The 20,657-nt window shown below is 38.6% G+C and overlaps 1 protein-coding gene across 4 annotated transcripts in view; it reads right to left on the reverse strand.

Moving 5' to 3' along the window:
- Positions 1 to 8,981: 8,981 nt before the first annotated feature.
- rb (adaptor related protein complex 3 subunit ruby) overlaps positions 8,982 to 20,657 on the reverse strand; it is a 196,266-nt gene continuing 184,590 nt past the window's right edge. For all 4 annotated transcript variants that reach the window (XM_067137184.2, XM_067137185.2, XM_067137186.2 and 1 more), the window contains 3 exons: positions 18,604 to 18,832; positions 17,914 to 18,052; positions 8,982 to 9,632 (listed from right to left, as the gene is read on the reverse strand). In XM_067137184.2, the coding sequence (XP_066993285.2) occupies positions 9,482 to 9,632; positions 17,914 to 18,052; positions 18,604 to 18,832 (519 nt within the window). In that variant the 3' untranslated portion in view covers positions 8,982 to 9,481. The remainder of the gene's footprint in view (positions 9,633 to 17,913; positions 18,053 to 18,603; positions 18,833 to 20,657) is intronic.

Below are 20,657 nucleotides of genomic sequence, written 5' to 3' on the forward strand. Positions count from 1 at the left end.
GAGTATTCTACTTTGTATAAAAAATTGGAGGAGATCTCATCGCACGTTAGTGTTTCTCCATCAATTCCAAGAAGAGTAGAAACACAGAAATTTCGAAGCAATGTGGAAGCCAGCTCACCTGAGGACTACTACAGACATGCAATATTTATTCAGTATTAGATGAGATATCCGCTACCATTAAAAGGAAGTTTTCAAACAACAAAGAAACTTTACTCGGTTTGCAATGTCTATTGCCAAAATATATGGTTAAGAAAGACTTTGGTGACATAGTGAAGGCAATTTAATTTTAAGAAAGTGATCTTGAAAATGCAAACAAAGACATTCTGGAGGCGGAGTGGCGTTTGTGGAAGTTGAAATGCAGAATCTCACCAGAAAATCAATCAAAGACTGTGATTGAAGTTCTAAAAGAAATCGGCAAGACCTCCTTTCCAAACATTGCTACTCTTCTTACAATCCTGGCTGTTACTTCAATAACTAAAGCATTTGTGGAGAGAAGCTTCTCCACCCTGAAGAGGCTAAAGATATATTTGAGAAGTAAAACCAGCGAGGAAAGGCTGACGCCTCTTGCACTCATGGCAGTACATAGAGATATCAATGTGGATATTGGCGAGGTTGTAAAACATTATGGACATAGTGCTCGAAGACTACCTCTTTTCTTAGAGGCAAACTGCTTGTTCTTAAATCATGTACTGATATACTGGGTGTAAGGGTATGCGTATAAATATTTCTTGTAGCAGTCAAGAACGATGTTAAAAACCAATATACAATCATATTTTTGTAACCTGTGAAACTTATTTTCGGTAGCAAAGGCATACAGTTTTGGGAGTAGGCAATAGCTTGACTGTGATAGTAAAATGGTTCAGTGCCCCCTCACTACCTGTGCTCCCCTTCTGTTGTGTTAGATGTAATTTTAAGACAAAAAGATGGATAGACGCAGTGCTCAAGTGAGAAAGTCATCAGGCGGGACGGGGCGGATAATCATAAACTTGAAATTTGTCTGTCCACCACTCTTCTCCTTTTTTAAGTACATCTTCTGGTTTTCCTCCCCTCTTCTCTATGCACTCCCACACTGAATCTGTCCATCTCTTTCGGGGTCTTCCTCGGGGTCTCTTTCCTGTTAACTTCTCTGAAAAACGTTTTTTGGCACACTCTCTTCTCCCATTCTCATCATATGCCTATACCACTTTAGCTTTGTAGTTTCTATCCTGTCTTGAAGTTTCAAGATTCCTGTCCTTTTCCTTATCGCTTCATTTCTAATTCCATCCTGTCTGGTCTTGCCCTTGATACCTCTTAGGAATTTCATCTCCGCTGCCTGTATTTTACTCTCCTCTCGTTTTGTTGTAGTCCACGATCCGGCTGCATAAGTTAGTATGGGTACATAATAGGTTGAATATAATACTTTCTTACATTTCTTCGGGACATCTTGGTTTCACAAAATACCCCTTACACTTGAAATTAAAATTGAAATTATATACCTGGTAAATGAGTACCCTGAAGCTGCAATATCGACACTGTTAGCCATTGATCATGCCTAAGTAATTAATAAGAGGATAAAACATAAAAACTGCACATACGTATATTAGCGTCACAAAACTAACTTTATAATACTATATTCTGTATCCCAGGCTTGCGAGGTAAAGTAATAGGATGAGGTAAACCCTACCTAGCATACATTGTGAATATTTTTATTTACCAACTAACAAAATATCTATTCAGTTGTATTCGGAGTATATGAAATGCTATAGTTATGTTGAGAAAGGAATAATAGATGAAGACAAGGGCGTATCCAGAGGTGGGGAGGGGGAGTGTCCAAAGAGTCCAGACACCCCAGGAGTTTTAACAAATGTACTTTTTTAATGTCAGAATTTCATTTTTGGTCCTATTGAATCAAAATTTACAATTAAAAAAATAAGGGTAGGGTTTTCCACCTGTTCAGTACTACAGGATACTTTGCTTGTAAATGTACTTTTACTAAGCATGTATATTATTATTAGTTTCTGCCATTCGCACGAATCCACCACTCTTACTAGGAACCAAGGACACTCATTTCCTTATAAAGTATTCCATACCACCTAAACACTCTGGAAGTTTGGACATCCACCAAAATAAAATTCTGGATGAAGACCTACTGTAATGGGCCCCCTCCCAAACTGAAATCCTGGCTACGCTACTGCTGTAGCGCCATCAGCAAGTAAGTTTTTTTGCAAGCTGCTTTACGTCGCACCGACACAGATAGGTTTTATGGCAATGATGGGGCAGGAATGGGCTAGGAGTGGGAAGGAAACAGCCGTGGCCTTAATTAAGGTACAGCCCCAGCATTTGCCTGGTGTGAAAATGAGAAACCACGGAAAACCATCTTCAGGGCTGCTGACAGAGGGGTTCGAACCCACTATCTTCCGGATGCAAGCTCACAGCTGTGCGCCCCTAACCACATGGCCAACTCACCTGGTCAGTAAGTAAGCGACACAATAATTAAATAAGGGTAACATCCTTGACCACAGTACGAGTATGACTAGTAAAAATGCGGGAATGAACTTTGTTGGTGCTCAAGATACTTAACAAGGATATTCCTGCTGACATGAAGTCTATCATTAGCTCCATGTCTAATTTTGAGTAATTTTGGCACTTATGATATTTTACCTGTTAGGGGATGATATTACAACTATAACAGTCAATGTACTGCGTAAAACATTAATTCAACATAAAGTATAATACGCTACTTTTGGAGTTGGTGTTATGTACATGGAAAATGTCTAAACTTATAGAAAGATCCTGGAATAGAGAGTGAATGAGTGAGTGAGCGAGCAAGTAATAGCTGAAATCTCCCTTGTTGGGCAAAGGCTTCATGTACATGGAGTGTCCAGGGATGGCTCATGAGCATTTAATTGGCGACCCAATCCCATTGTTACATTCATTACTAGGGCCCAGATTTTTATGTAACATCGAAGTGTGAAATATGTACATAAAATGTAGTAAATATCAGTGACATAAGTATATGTAGTTAAATATGTACTATTCATAGTATTAATAGTATTAATGCACTAAGTTACAGTAAAATTGTTTTAAATACCTCCATATTTTATGACAAGGTCATTGGTTTTTGCTTTAGATATACTGTATATTCTACTGTTTTCTAATTTTGACAGTACTAAATAATCAAAATACTGTAAGTACGGTATCTTAAAAGAATGCTGAAAACTGTAAAATGCAGACTATATTATACAATGTATTATTGTAGCTTATTTCCTGTTGCCCTCATGCCCTGTAAATGAAACAAATAAACATTACTAATTAAAATTAATATAGAATTAATACCAAGTAACACAGTTAGTAGAGTAGCATATTTATCGTGATGTGGAGTGTGTCACCAAGTATGTTACCATGTTTTCCATTGTGATGTTTTGACGTTGATCCAATAAAATAATCTTATAGGTTGAGAAGAACTGGTCAACATTGCAGCAAGTCACCAGTACATATTTTAGAAGATAGAACTAGCTGGGTAAAATATCTTCCAGAGGTTCTTCTTGCACAAACAGATAGAGAACTTGAATAACCTAACCTAAATTTCGTTTCAAGATTTCATGGAGTTTGTTCTGACGATTTGTCCTGTCATGGTATTTCTAGGTTTCAATTTTGCATTCTCCACAATTGTCATGGATTCTTGTAGTGAAATGGAAGGCCAGTGGTCTTTAGTTCTGTAATGCTCTCTGCAGTCCAAGTAAAAGTGCTCTGAAAATATGCAATATCGCCGACTACACTCTGTTCACTCTCTGAGAATCGTGTACTGATTCTGCCGACTCTGGGAGAAATGAGTCTACAATTGACTTAATAGCTTCAAAATGTTCATTGTAGAAACTAACAGCTTGAATCCAAGTACCCATCACATCACATTAAGATAGGCTCAGGTGGCAAGACAATATGTGGTAGACGTCCTTTATAATATTGAACTTTCATTGGGCCTTTCACAAGTTGTTTTATTGTTGATGCTATTATATCATTTTTCATAAAATTACTTCTCATTTTTTCAGCGACATCATGTAATGCGTGTGCTCAACCTGTGAAATGAGCAATGTTAGGGTAAAAATCTTGCAGTGTATTAGAGGCTTTTAACATATAGGTCGCAACATCTGGATAAGTACTTTATCTGCTTGTATGCCTTCAGGCCACAAAACTTCCAAACCGTCGTTAACAAATTGTGCAATCTTTGCATGATTTGTTTGTTCCATGTTTCTCGAACAGATAGGTGTGACTTAAGAGGGGTTTCTGGATCCAGTTTCGAAACAATAATGGTTGGCACTGTAGCATCCCAAGGCGTCTGTCATTTCATCCTCTGCGATCCACATATAGGAGTTCTGATTATCACTTCGAATAGATGCCGGTATATCCTGACAACGCTCATCCAAATAACTCTTTCAAAGTGTAGAGTTGTCTGGAATTGGACTATTACAATACTTTCCAGAAATGAATGATATTCTGGCACCTGAAATCTGTTCCACGGAATTCTTGCAATTGCCATTGCCCAGCACATATCTTTAAAAAACTCACTTTGTGAAACTAACTGTTCCATTTTAGTTAGAAGATACACGACCTTTATTAGAAAGGAACAAACAAGTGTTTATGGTTTGTGCACCATGCACTACTTAAACGTTGGTCAAGTTGTAAATTCCTGGAACACCCTATAGTTTTAGACATGATATAGGCTTTTGGGCTTATGCCGTGTCAAGAAAACCAGGTGAAACTCTTGACCTATTATATGGTAGAATTGAAGACCTCGGGGGAAAATAGTCAGTGTTGCCAACTTATATTTTCAGGATCCGTTAAATACTACTAAAAATCCGCTAAAATTCTGCCAAGAAATCTGATCTCAATTAATGAACAGTAAAATGAGCAATAATAATAATAATAATAATAATAATAATAATAATAATAATAATAATAATAATAAAGTAAATGTCTGCACTCACCTGATCTCCGAGTTTCACTGGGATTAACCCCCTACCTGCGAGCCATCGAGCTAAAACTTGTAGGCGCTTTACTGTCGCGTGCAAACTAGGTGAATCCCCTACCTCAACGGCCACACAGAGAACAGGCCAGTTCATTAAACGGTCTTCCTTCATAGCATAAATATAAATGCTACTCTCTCACAGTTTCATTATCTGTCGTCATTCGTCAGCTAAGAGATAAGTAACCTTTCCCCACGCATTACAAATTTATGATACCATGATCTCATAACATCAAATCCAAATAACATGTTTTCCTCATGTGACTGCTAGCTCCTGACAAGAAATACGGAATAGCTCGGAGACAGATTGGAGTACAAATTAAAAAAAAAAAAAAAACCGTAAAATGGATAAAACACTAAATTCCGCTATAATAAATCTAGAATTCCGCCAAAAATCCGCTGTTCGCTAAATGATATATTTCTCCGCCGGCAGTCTTCTAATTCCGCCAAATTTAATGGAAAATCCGCTGGCAACACTGAAAATAGTGATAAGCCTCATTTTGAACATTGTGAGATATAACAAAATTAATTTTTACAAAATATTTACTGCTAACATTCTTGATCTTTGAAACATATTACTCACGACAGTGATACATGTAGTCTTTCTTTATAACATCCTGGAGAAAAATGCATAAATAGCCAGTATTATAGGGAGAGTATAAACACTGAATGTGCCTATCAATTTGAGGGTTATAATTATTTACATGCAATGTGGATAAAGTAGTGAACAGTTGACAATACAAGAAAACATCTCCATGAAAATATGAAAATAGGTACAGAAAGAAACAAGTTAGTAACATAGTTTTAATAATAAAATTCTTTGATTAATGTTAGTCAAGTAGTCTTTCTCACTCTCAACTGGACTTATCTCTCATCCTCATCAATGAACATTTCTGTAATGTTTGTAACACTGTACTTCAAAATACCATAAAATTCAGAATGTACTGGTGGTACCCGCTGAAGTGCTTTCCTTACCACCCTAGGAAAGTAGTAAAATGCTAAATATAGACTTATGTTTAATAAAATAAACTACTGGGCGAGTTGGCCGTGCGCTTAGGGGCGCACAGCTGTAAGCTTGCATCCGAGAGATAGTGGGTTCGAACCCCACTGTCGGCAGCCCTGAAGATGGTTTTCCATGGTTTCCCATTTTCACACCAGGCAAATGCTGGGGCTGTACCTTAATCTGTGTCAGTGCAACGTAAAACAGAAAAAAGAAGAACTAAGTTAAAGAAAAATAATTTTATATAATGTTTTGCTTTTATGTATCACTAACTACTTTCACGGTTTTTGGGTATTCCGAGATGCTGAAATTTTGTCACGCAGGAGTTTTTTAACATGTCGGTAAATGTACCGACATGAAGCTGACGTATCTGAGCACCTTCAAATACCACCGCACAGAGCCTAGATCGAACCCACTAACTTGCGGTCAGAAAGCTAGCGCTCTACCGCCTAAGCTACCCACCTCGGCATGTTAAAGAGATTTCCATGTGTATGTATGTTTAGTCCTCAGCCCGAAGGCTGGTTGGATCCTCAACAGCTCCGCCATCAGCTGTCATAGATGGCCTAGGCATCACTGAAGAGGCGTACTAGGGAAATGAGGAGTGAGGTAGTTTCCCGTTGCTTTCCTCACCGAGCCAGAAGTTGCTATTACATATCAGTCTGCCAAGCCCACTGAAATGCATGCAACAACCTACCCTATGAGCAATATTTTCACACCATTCATAGCAGGGACTGGCTGCAGAAGGAATGGCATTACTAGCATCACTCATACCTCAGTCACTTTCATTTTGTCAAAGCCAAGGATAAAGCTGAGACAGATTAATGAAAGTAACAAGATTGCTCTAGCCCATACCAGAAGACGTAGTGCACTGTAAACACTAGGTCCCATTTTTTTAAAATTTCACATGATGCATATACCCAATTATTTTAAAGAAAATAACAGGTAAACTAATTACCTACATAGCACTGGTACATCAACAAGTGAAAAAAGTTATAACCCACAGTCGCATAAAGGACGGATAAAGAGCAGTTATATTTATAAATTTTCAGTATAATGATATAAATGACAAATTTTCTACTTTGTGTGCCCATTGTGCTACAGTGTCCCTTGCTTCCTGACTTGACTGGTATAAACTTCATGTTGGATAGAACTGTTTACTACAAAAAACTGAAAAATTTAAAATTTGAGGGTTATCACTATTTTTCCCTGAGGTCTTTAATTAGTTTGGTTGTATGGAGGTGAGCCACTCAGATCTACTGCACTTCACAGAAAAAGGGTTAGAAATACCAATTTTAATGGAAATCTTACCAGGACCACAATTGGTCAACATTTTTTGTTGTCTACAAGTAAAGGAATGGAATATGTAATTACATAAGAATCTGGGCCCTATTCGTTATTAACACTATTCAATATTCCAGTCAGAAACTCATTTATTTCTATATTTGTTTGTCAATCAATCAATCAATCAATCAATCAATCAATCAATCAATCAATCAATCAATCAATCAATCAATCAATCGAGTTGGCCATGCAATTAGGAGCGTGCAGCTGTGAGCTTGCATTTGAGAGATAGTGGGTTCGAACCCCACAGCTGGCAGCCCTAAAGATGGTTTTCCGTGGTTTCCCATTGCACATCAGGCAAATGCTGGGGCCATGGGCGCTTCCTTCCCACTCCTAGGCCTTTCCTATCTCATCATCACCAAAAGACCTATCTGTGTCAGTGCGATTTAAAGCCAACTGTAAAAAAATAAAATAAAAATCAATCAATCCATCCTTGACCTGCATTTAGAGCTGTCACCCAGGTGGCAGATTCCCTATCAATTATTTACCAAGTCCTTTCTTAATGATTTCAAAGAACTTGGAAATTTATTGAAGATTTCCCTTGGTAAATTATTCCAGTTCCTAATACCTCTATCTATAAATTAACATTTATCCCAATGTGTCCTCTTGAATTCCAACTTTAAGTTCACACTATGATCGTTCCTACCTTTAAAAGCTCCACTCAAGCTTACTTGTCTATCAATGTCACTCCACACCATCTCTCCTCTGACAGGTCAGAACATACCATGTGAGCAGTTACTCCCAAGTTTTCCCAGCCCAAAATTTGGAAAATTTCTGTAAAACTACTCGTCTGCTGGAGATTACCCAGTACAAATCGTGCTGCTTTCCTTTGCATAGTCTTTTTCCGAGTTCTTTCCATTGTTGTCTATCTTTTTTATTTTGTTTTGCTAGTGGTTTAGGGGCTGCCTGGCCGAGACGATAAAGGCGTGCTCGGTTTGCCTGGAAGGACGTGAGTTCGAATCCCCGTCAGGAAGTCGTAAAATTTAAGAAATGAGATTTCCACTTCCGGAGGTGCATATGGTCCTGAGGTTCACTCAGCCTACACCAAAAATAAGTACCAGGTTAATTCCTGGGGGCAAAGGCGACCGGACATAGAGCTAACCACTCTACCCCATCATGTGCCGAGGTTAACAATGGTGGAAGCGTTTACCTTCCACTCCTCCAAGGGGCTTCATGGCCTGTACGGAGGTGACTTTGCTTTGCTTTGCTTTGCTTTGCTTTGCTTTGCTTTGCTTTGCTAGTGGTTTAATGTCACACTAACTCAAAGAAGGCTTTTAGCAATGCAAGGATGGGAACGGGCTAGGATGGGGAAGGAAGCGGCTGTGGCCTTAATTATGGTGCAGTCCCAGCATTTGCCTGGTGTGAAAATGGGAAACCATGGAAAACCACCTTCAGGGCTGCCGACGGTGGGATTCAAAGCCACCATCTCCTGAATGTAAGCTCAGAACTATGCGACCCCAACCACACAGCCAAGTTGCTTGGTCCACTGTTGTTTACCTTTCTCTTTCCTTGACCTGTTTACCTACCACTTTCACAAACATGTCTGACAATGTAAGTCCCCTGGAATATAATCACACATTAAAAAACACACAACAGTAAAAATGGGGCTATCAATAAGAAGAAACCAATAAAACACAGTCAGCATATAAAAACTTTATTCACATATCGTAACAGCCATTAGGAATAACATTTTCATTGAGAGATTCATACAGACACCTGTAGAATAGATATCACATGACAGAAGTAGAAATACAGCTGCTCTATGAACTTAAGTACACCTCATATTCTACAATTTTTAAAAGTGCTTATTTAGATGGTCAAAATAATGAGATAATACACTAATTAGGATGTGCAACTGCATTGTATTGGTATGGTATTCTACAACAAAAGAGGTAAGTTACTAATGCCTCGTCAGTTACTCCATATGTTTCGATCACAACAATAACCACATTCACACATTCCCTGGTATACTACTATTACCTACTCAGTCCCACTGGAATGTATTTATGCACATTTTCTACTATACCATTGTCTTCCATACAAAAATAGTCTTCAATTTTATGTTTTTAAAAAAGAACTAATAATGCTAATGCTACTGGTAAATAATATCTGATCTGTATTTAAGGATAAATTAATAATTACTTCCTCAACGAACTTTTTACCTCATTTAGAAGCATAGAACCTACAACCATTTTTTCACAACTGACAGATACATTAACTTGATCACCTTCAAGTAGTTTGATAATGATAAGAACTACAGATTTTGAAGATAGGGTCTGACCAGCAAATCTGAAAGAGAGAAAAAATACATAAAAATAAGAGGCAGCTTATCAATTGTCGTTCCACGTAGGAACTTAGGATGATTATCACGAACAGTTACAACTATTTGTTTGTTTGCTTTATGTCGCACCAATGCACATAGATCTTATGGCGACGATGGGTTAGGAAAGGGCTAGGATTGGGAAGGAAGCAGCCGTGGCCTTTGTTAGGGTACAACCCCTGCATTTATTTAGCTGGCGTGAAAACTGGAAACACGGAAAAACCACCTTCAGGGCTGCTGACAGTGAAGTTCGTGTCGTGTACTCCTCCCGGGATACAAACACAGGACGGCAGCTTCCTCCGAGGATCGACACATAGGAAAGTAGGAAGGACTGTTATGATCTGACATATTAAAGTTAACTAGAGTAAGGAGATGGGATTCATTATATGTGAAATATGGTATAGAAATAAGGAAATTGCAATTATTTCATATAAAATTGTAATATGGAATTTCTAAGTTCCCAAGGAGGGAATTAGATATTTTTCCACCAATAGAGCATGTCAAAAAACAGATCAGATGTAAGGCTTTTCAGGCGTTTGCTCTATTAACCAGCGTTTTGTCTGTAAATTATAATATGGTAATATGGTTGAAAAGCTGAGTTTCAGAGTCTTGAGAAAGAAGTCAGTCACAAGGCTTACAGTAAGAATCACGAGGATGATGATTTAGTGCACATAGGACATAGGCCAGGCCAGAGAGCTGGCCGAGTCGCAGAGGAAGAATACAGGATTTCCAGGCCTCTGATTGGCTGAGCCGTAATATGGTAGAATGTTCTATGACGACGTTCCATAGAACAATTCCATGATGTTCAAGAACATTGGGTGGGGCTCGGAGGTCTATATAAGCTTAGGCAGCCCTACCCCAAGGCCTTCTGTTAGTAACTCGCCGGAGCAGGTGCTAAACAAAACCTTGTCAGTCGACAAGATGATTGCACAACAAATAGTAATAATAAGCTCTTCATCGACTTAGATGTGGAGCACTTAGACTCGCCTTCTACTCAAGAGTCAGTCACTTTAGAGTCTCATTTCTCTGTTCGTGTGGTACATAACTTCTGTCTTCTCAAGACTATTAAATATTCTTCAAGGGAGCGGCAGCATCTTCTTTTTCTCTTTCTTCTCCTCACCTAGTTGAAACTTGTTGACCAACTTGTTCCAACCGCTTGGGAACAATCCAATCAAGTAACCAACCAACCTCCTACGAAGTCCAACACCTGTCCGTCACGACAGAAACAAAATTTTTGGTGTGTAGCTGTGGGGTTGGGAAGTATCCAACCTCAGTGGAGAAGAAGCCTTGGTCTTTAAGAGCCCCGCAGAAGAGGCTCAGTCAAGCAAGAATGAGGCTCCAGCAGCACGAGAGCAGCCTACTTGTCCTGTCCAACGTGAGATAACAGAACCGGCGTGGACCAGACAGCCGACCGAGGAACCAGCACCAGCAGACAGATCAATGATTCAGGGGTGAATACCTATAACTATCTCTACCATTATGGCAGAATCCAGCAATGTAATTGATCATATTAGTGACTCAGGATCTGAGAGTGATAGTGTGCATGCTGATGAAGGACCGTATATATCAGCCACAGAAGGCCATAGGTTGATAGGGCACGAGTTCAACGGCAGTAAGCCGGAACTGCCTCTGCGAGTTTATAACTAATGTTGATGATGCGCAATGCACGATAAGAACAGCCGACTGACAAAAATTATGGGTCCAGCTTGCGAAAAGTTGCTGCCATGGGGTAACATAACTGACTGGGGGAATGCAAAGGACGCTCTGTGGGAATATTATAGAAAACAGGGCACATTTGAACTATATTTATGTCCGCTTTTCCAGTCAAGTCAGGAAGCAAGGGACACCGTAGCACAATGGGCACACTAAGTAGAAGAAATCATGGTAATTTTCTAAAATGCAATAATAGAGGATGAACTGATAGATGGCCGAGAATACCAGCGACAATTATTAATAAAGACAGCGGTGGCTGGGTTCACCCAAGGGCTCCGGAATGGACGGATACAGAATGAAGTACAGAATAGGAATCCAAAAACTTTTGAAGAAGCCGTAGCCGTGGCTAGGCAGGAAGAAGCGCTATTAACTTCCCAGAAAGAACGAGAAGCCTTGTACAGACAGCACCAGCCCGGAACTCCTTGAAAAGAAGGATTGGCAAAAGGCACCAGCCAAAGGGAGTACGGAACAAAGACAGAAAACTTTGGGGATAAACACCATAAAACATGGAATGTACTAGTTACCTGTTTCAATTGTAAACAGGAAAGTCACACTACAAAGGAATGTAGACAAACAAAGACTAAAGGTAATTCACGAGATACTGACCACTCCAGGCTCACGATCAGGTGTACCTAATGTAAAAATTTAGGCCATGGAGAGCGAGAGTGCAGAAAGAAACAGAAAGACAAAGAAAAACCCATAGAAAGGAATGTAAACATAGTCAAGTCCGCAAGGGTATTGCTGCAAGCATGACCTCACTGTGCGCGAAAAGTAGAGTACCGACAGGGGTGGTCTCAACCCACAGTACGATGTTACGAGTGTAACGGAGTGGGTCACAAGAGGCCTGAATGCCCTAATAGGAATACCAGGCATACACGTAAGCGCTGTTACGCCTGCGGAAAACCGGGCGACAAGTAACATTATAGACTGTTGACTTCCAAACAGTTTTCATTATTTCTAGAACAACGTCTTAGAACATTTTCTACAAGATTATAATAATATGTCAGTGTTTAAAAGCAGTGGTGGCTTTCACGAATAAACTCTCATGTTCATAATAGCATTGTTCATGTAACAGATAAACTCTTTTGTTATTAACATTTTTGTGTGTGTGCGGCAAGTCACCATCTGTTCAAGGATATTTGAACTCTGTATTATTTTACTGAAGTGGCTAGAAACCACGAGTTCACTCCTAATTTGAGTTACACATTTTTTCAATCAATCACTACTGATCTGCATTTAGGGCAGTCGCCCAGGTGGCAAATTCCCTATCTGTTGTTTTCACAGCCTTTTCTTAAACGATCGCAAAGAAATTGGAAAATTATTGAACATTTCCCTTGGTAAGTTATTCCAAACCCTAAATCCCCTTCCTATAAAAGAATATTTGCCCCAATTTGTCCTCTTGAATTCCAACATTATCTTCATATTGTGATCTTTCCTACTTTTAACACCACTCAAACTTATTCGTCTACCGATGTCCTCCCACGCAATCTTTCCACTGACAGCTCGGAACATAGCACTTAATCGAGCAGCTCGTCTCCTTTCTCCCAAATCTTCCGCCCAAACTGTGCAACATTTTTGTAACACTACTCATTTGTCGGAAATCACCCAGAACAAATCGAACTGCTTTTCTTAGGATTTTTTCCAATTCTTGAATCAAGTAATCCTGGCGAGGGTCCCATACACTGGAACCATACTCTGGTTGGGGTCTTACCAGAGTCTTATACGCCCTCTTCTTTACATCCTTACTACAACCCCTAAATACCCTCATATCCATGTGCAGAGATCTGTACCCTTTATTAACTACCATATTTATGTGATTTTCTTATATTGACACCTAGGTACTTACAATGATCCCCAAAAGGAACTTTCACCCCATCAACGCAGTAATTAAAACTGAGAGGACTTTTCCTACTTGTGAAACACACAACCTGACTTTTAACCCCGTTTATCATACCATTGCCCACCGTCCATCTCACAACACTATCGAGGTCACCCTGCAGCCGCTCACAATCTTGTAATTTATTTATTACTCTGTACAGAATAACATCATCTGCAAACAGCCTTATTTCTGATTCCACTTCTTTACACATATCATTGATATATATATATATATATATATATATATATATATATATATATAAGAAAACATAAAGGTCCAATAACACTGCCTTGAGGAATTCTCCTCTTAATTATTACAGGGTCACATAAAGCTTCGCCTACTCTAATTCTCTGAGTTCTAGAAATATAGCCACCCATTCAGTCACTCTTTTTTCTAGTCCAATAGCACTCATTTTTGCCAGTAGTCTTCCATGAGCTACCCTATCAAATGCCTTAGATAGGTCAATCGCAATACAGTACATTTGGCCTCCTGATCCAGGATATCTGCTATATCTTGTTGAAATCCTACAAGCTCAGCTTCAGTCGAATAAACTTTCCTAAACCCAAACTGCCTTCTGTCAAACCAGTTATTAATTTTGCAAACATGTCTAATATAATCAGAAATAATGCTTTCCCAAAGCTTACATGCAATGCATGTCAAACTGACTGGCCTGTAATTTTCAGCTTTATGTCTATCACCCTTTCCTTTATACACAGTGGCTACTATAGCTATACTACTATACTCTATTTTTTCAAATAAGTGTTTGATTTCAAGTGTCAGTCAAGCTAAACTCACTGATAAGCAGTTAATACAAATGCTAACCGTGTTTGGAACATAGTGAACACACCGATTCTGGTTCGGAGAGCTTTATAAATCATACATGTGGAGGAAGTATCCAGGCAGCAGAAAAAGTAACAGAGAAGGAATTGGACATTAACAATGACATAGGTGGAATGGGCAGCTAAGAAGATGGGAAAAGCTTTGGGAATAGATGAAGTAGCCATAGAAATGGTCAAGGCTGCAGGACCAGCAGGACTCTAGTGACCTTATAGAATACTTAAATGTGTGTGAAAAGAAGAAAAAATGCCTGAGGATTGGTAAAAGGGGGTTATAATATCAATATTCAAGAAAGGAGACAAGAAGATGTGCAATAACTACCGAGGAATAACCATCCTCTCCCATGTTCCCAAGATAATGAAAATAATATTGCAAAGAAGAATTAGAGAGAAAAGGTGGGAATTCAGCTACAAGAGGAACGATTTGGATTTAGAAGTGGAAGGTCAACAATAGAACCCATTTTCATTCTGAGACAGATCATGGAAAAGAGCTGAGAGCTTAGAAAAGACATCCGACAGCACCCCCAGATCAAGAGTTTGGGAATGCCTGACACACAAGAACTAATAACAATGGTAAAATAAGTATATGATAAGTGTTACATCTGCGTGAAGACAACAGTGGGTAGAACAGAATGGTTTGGAACTGTCAATGGGCTAAAACCCAGGGAGTGTGTTTTTGCCTTGGCTGTTCATAATGTTGATGGCTGACATCATAATGGCAGCAAGGGAAGATTAAAGAGGGGAAAGAATTAATGTAATGTGCTGAATAGAAGGTTTGAACAATGGGAATAGAGGAGGATCATTGTGGAGAAGAGCAAGACAATGGTGATAAGCACAGAAAGTAAAGAAGCAAAAGGAGCTATCAAAATTGGAGACAAGGAACTGGAAATAGTTAAACATTTCAAATACAGTAAAACCTCATTAAGATGTTTCTGAAGGGGTCAACAAAAAAAGAACGTACTATTGAATATATAGAAATAAAAACCATCCAACAGAGATAAGGAAACACTAGAAGTTTCTTTTCAGAAATGAAGGCATTTTACGTTGTGTACCTGCAGGTACAGTGAAAACTATATCTACCATTTCAAAAGATGAGAGAAAAGTATTAAAAGGTGTGAAAAACGTGAGAGAACAAATATGAAAACCTTTTCTGCTGGGGCTTTTAAAATAACAAGTGCACTGAAAGATGTGAAAAACAGCAAACAAAAAAAATATGAAAACATGTGCATGGGGACCAATAAAAATAAAGTATTATTACATATCACCCTCTTTCTAAAACAAATGGTAGTAGAAGCCTTTTAATTCGGAGCAGTGGGTTATTAAACATTATTTTCTTGTCATACTCTTAGACAATGAATTAGAGGTTACACTTGACCATGTGTGACTGCGAGGCATGACTGTGGCAGTCATTTTGAATAAACTTTGACCAATTCTAGTAATAAGAGTCAAAACTCGAAGGCGTGAGTTCAATATTCGCGACCTCTGTGCGCTTTAAGATGTGGACGCCAATCCACTTTCTGACAGATTTTAATTTTGTCTTCATTAGTAAGGAATTTCATGACCTTTTACCTATCTATAACTAGGCTATCACAAGACAAATATGCACCATGCTAGTCAATCTCACACGATTATATTCCTATCCAGATAGAGGCTACTGTATCACGCGACAAACATTCACTGCACTTCGCTGTACCACTCAACACAAAATCAATTTTTAACTTCTGAATGGAATGTGAAATACAAGCACAAATAGACTCACTGTGTTATTCAGCAATCTCGCTGCTAACTGGCAAGCAAAACTGAACATTCCTGAGGGTAACTGCTTGCTCCCCGAAGGTGCAACTTATCCTGTGAAGTTCAGGTAAAGTTCAGAAATTTAAGGCCTTTTTTCATAATCATGCAACTGTGGCGATGGCTCTTATCAAAGTCGGAAATCACGCTTCTTTCACAAGGGATGACAAATAACATTTTCAGTACTAGAAATAAATGTGATCTTACTAAGCAGTAATAGCAAAAATTCATGGTATGATAAGCGAGGTACTTTTGTATAGATTTAATACAATAAGAATCAGGACTTTAAATTTACGACGTGCTAAGCGGGAAAACGTGTCAATGAGGAACGCATTAACGAGGTTTCACTGTATTTGGGAAGTGAACTGACAGAAGATGGAAGAATGGATACGGAAATTAATACAATAATACAATTGAGGAGTACCTTTTACCACCATGTACAGAAATTAATTTGGAATAAAAATGTACCAATGATGGCTAAAGAAGTAATGCACAAAGGATATTACTTACCTATAATGGTATATGCAGCAAAACCCTGGACAATGACAAGGAGAGAGTAGAGTACAGGCAGCTGAAGTGAAATTCCTGAGGAGTATGATAGAGAAGACAAGGTGGGACAGAATGAGAAATGAAGACATACGAAAAGAGCTAAATGTGCAAAACTGAACGACAAACCGGAACAGAACAGATTTTAGGTGGTTTGGACATGTCAAGTGGATGAAAGACTGCCAAGACAAGCACTGGAAAGATAGATGACCGGGAAGGAGGACAAGAGAGACCAAGATTGCGATGAATGAACTCTGTGAAGAACAGCATAGGACAGTGGAACCTGGACTGTGTTGGATGAAGAATGTTGGAGAGACAGGACGAAGTGCAGAGGAACCATATTTGTCCCCATCCAGTGTCAGCTGGAAAAGGGAAACTGATGATGATGATGACGATCCTTACAAATCTTTTTTTTTTTTAACCTTTGTGTCATTCTAATCTATCCGGTCTCTCTTCATATCCTTTCCTTGTTTTTTTCCCCTAAGAATCTGCTTTATGTCTCACCGACACCGATAGGTCTTATTATTGGATAGGAAAGGGCTAGGAGTGGAAAGGAAGCGGCTGTGGCCTTAAGGTACAGCCCCTGCATTTGCCTGGTGTAAAAATGGGAAACAACGGAAAATTATCTTCAGTGCTGCCGGCAGTGGGGTTTGAAACCACTATCTCCCAAATGCAAGATCACAGCTGTGCGCCCCTAACCGCACGGCCAACTCGCTTGGTTACCCTTTCCTAGTAGGTCACACTTCCTCTTTTATTCTCCTCCAGTTCAGGAATTAAACTTGAATGAAGTCAGTTTTGTCAGACATAAACACACGAGCCGCAACCCCATTACATAATAGCGCGGGCAAGCCCCCACTACCTGGCTGTGACACATACTTTCCAGAATTCTCACGAGACAGCCAGGGCTTATGTCAGCCAGAAAGGCTAGGATAGAAAAGGCTAAGATCAAGGCCACTCTAGTAGTGTAATTTCTGCCTGGGAGACTGATTACCTCGGATCGAGTAGGGGTATTTCAGTCGCCTTGACAAAGAATACTGCAATGTATTCGAAACGTCGGCAAACTGTATGTGATGTGCGTACAAGTACAACACGGTTCAACCCGGAAATTAAATTAAATAATTAAGTATCAATTTCAATTTGGCTTTAGTGTGGTCTATTAGTCTTTACTATAAAGTACTGAATTGCAGTTAGGAATTTTAAAGTACACTTTTAAGATGATGCACCTTATGATTCCTTTCCCCGCCTCAACAGACCCCATCCCCCACTCTCTCTCTCTCTGCTGTTATTTGGCATTTGATTGATTTTTCTATTGCATTGGCTTCACGGGCTTGTGTACTTGTTAAGCTACTGAGTGATTTGTAGTTCGTACATACGACATTCTACAAAATTAAGTACAACATACTGTATATTGGAGATTAAAAAAAAAAGAAGTGACATCTACAGATATCACATAGGATCGGGAATTTTTTCCTGTCTTCTACTCACCTGAGTATATTGGGGTCAGTACTGGGAATAGCTGCAACATTTGCAGCTTCATACACTCGTTGACAGATTATCTTCTGATCATTAAAACCTGTAGGTAATGGAACAGTAGCATTGTGTTCTGTCATACCTTTCAGCTTTCCTAAAGAATAAAGGACATAATAAAATTAACAATAAACAGATATAACAAAACACAAATTAAATTGTGATATACTCTCAGATGCTTAGAAGGCCTTGAAAATAAATATTTATCACTGAAATGAACACTGTACCTTCTGTTGCTGTTTATAGTCAGTAACCTTTTCATGATGTTTCTAGGGGTTCTTTTGTACTTACAGATTTTTTAATGGATTTTATTGAGGCTGCATAACTAACCTATGAATGTGTCTCTTTCTCAGCATCAAACTCAAACTGCTACAAATGTTAAAGGCAACTAATAAGTTATTGAACTTTTTGAAGCACATGAAACACATTACAAAAAGCCCTCAGTATAATCTTGCTTTTTGGCCTAAAACAAAAATCACCTTCAAACACTTCTCGTGCAGCCCATTTAGTTGCTAGTTGAAAAACTCTTAAATAGCACAATGTCTTTGGTAAATTCAAAAAAATTACTGAATGGAAACCTACAATCTTTATTTAATGAAATTATCACATACTTCTTATACTTTTACTTAAAAAACTTGTACAACTCACCTTGTTCTACGATAAAAAGGGACTCTGGCATTGTAACTGCACGAACGAGTTCACCTGTTGGGGCCTTAAGAGTCACTTTACAGCTACGTCCACTACTCATCATAATATCAAAACTGATGGGCTGAGTAGAGTCGTTGAAATCTACCCCAATTGTCCCCGGCAGGCTCGTGTTCACAGGCAGAACACCAACAGTGGCAAAGTCATGCATTGCCATCCCAGGCGGCAGAGTCTAAATTATAAGATCATTATAGTTTTATTCCATATATACTGTATTTACTGTATGCAAGGAAGAGAGATGTATATGGTAAACAATAGATATTACAGCAAAGAAAATGAAGAGAGGAAGAGAGAAATGATAAGCATTTTGTTGCTTGGAAATTATTGGAAAGTAGGGGAATCATGTACATGTTGAATACAATTAGGTGTTCTCCTCCCTTCTTTATTTTTTCCTTTCTAGGTTCTCTATCCCTTCCTGAGATGAAACTTTGCCTAACTAGGGCATGAATAGAAACAAATATCTGACTACAGAGAATTCAGACAATTTCTGGTATAGAAATGTGGTCCAAACCAAGTGTTTCAATACTCCAGGGCTGAGATGGCATTACATATTGAAATTAAAGTTTCAAGAATAAGAGGCTGTCATGAATGCCTTGGAATTCCTAAAATCTATAGAAATGTGCAGTTATTCACATTATTTCTTGGCAAAAAAAAAAAAGAAAAATAATAGGATTATCAGGCCTAATATGACGAAAGAGAGAGAAGTCTGTCTGCAAACTGATAAAGGGGGAACCGAGCTCGATAGCTGCAGTCGCGTAAGTGCGGCCAGTATCCAGTAATTTAAGATATTACTAAAATTTATTAGGATCAACCTATTCAATACAATAGAATTTACAAAAGTAGGACTTACATCCTATTAAATTAAATTTTAATTAGGTTGATCCTAATAAATTTTAGTAATATCTTAAATTGACGTACATTTCAATACGGACCAAATATGAAATTTGTAACATGTAACAGTATCCAGTAATCAGGAGATAGTGGGTTCGAGCCCCACTGTTGGCAACCCTGAAGATGGTTTTCCGTGGTTTCCCATTTTCACACCAGGCAAATGCCGGGGCTGTACTTAATTAGGGCCATGGCCGCTTCCTTCCAATTCCTAGGCCTTTCCTATCCCATCGTCGCCATAAGACATATCTGTGTCGGTGCGACGTAAAGCAAAAAAAGATAAAGGGGGAAAAAATTTGATACTGTGTACGGAAGTTAGAAAAAAATCAACATGATCAGGGATAGGTAGAAAGGAGGTCCATAATAATAGCAAATGGGTAGCATATGAGAATTTATTTGTAGAAACAGCAAGTCTACATCTTATTATAAAAACATTATGAAAGTTGAGAAAATGCATATCAAACCTGTTTTCAAGTCCTGTATATAAAGAGTCTACAATTAAATTGAGAGAGAATTTAGGATACAACCTGAAAAGATTAGATCAGGTTGCAAGGAGTGTAATACAGAATCTAAGAAATATAAGAGGCAAAAGGGAAATGAACACGTGTTATAAGAAGAACAGACAAAATCACTGTAAAACTCATGGTAAAAGGAACCATTTCTGGACCTAAGATTCTAGAAGATTAAGGAAAAGGATTGAAATAGTATAACAGTGATGTTCAAACCCATTATCTCCCAAATATAAGCTTAACAGCTATATAATGTGTACCGACCAGCCAACTCATTTGCCAAAAACTAGTTTTTCATTACAACAATAAACACAAATGCAATGTAAATATGGAACCTTGCAGCAATGTTATTTGATGAAAGCATTCACAACAAAATATGTACACGCAAACGTGAACGTAAATGCAAGATGCTAATGTGAGAATTTGTAAACTCCAAGCTTTTATGTTCGTACCAGTTGAATTTGAGAGAAAATTAAAACCTATTGCCTTATTGCACTACACAGGAACAATCAAGAGTATGTGCTAAAATGGAGTCATTTGACGAGATACAGATCATAAATTTGTATATTTATGTCTCTGTCATCTGTTAAACAACATTAA

The sequence above is a fragment of the Anabrus simplex genome, chromosome 1, assembly GCF_040414725.1.
Source record: "Anabrus simplex isolate iqAnaSimp1 chromosome 1, ASM4041472v1, whole genome shotgun sequence".
Lineage (NCBI taxonomy): Eukaryota > Metazoa > Arthropoda > Insecta > Orthoptera > Tettigoniidae > Anabrus > Anabrus simplex.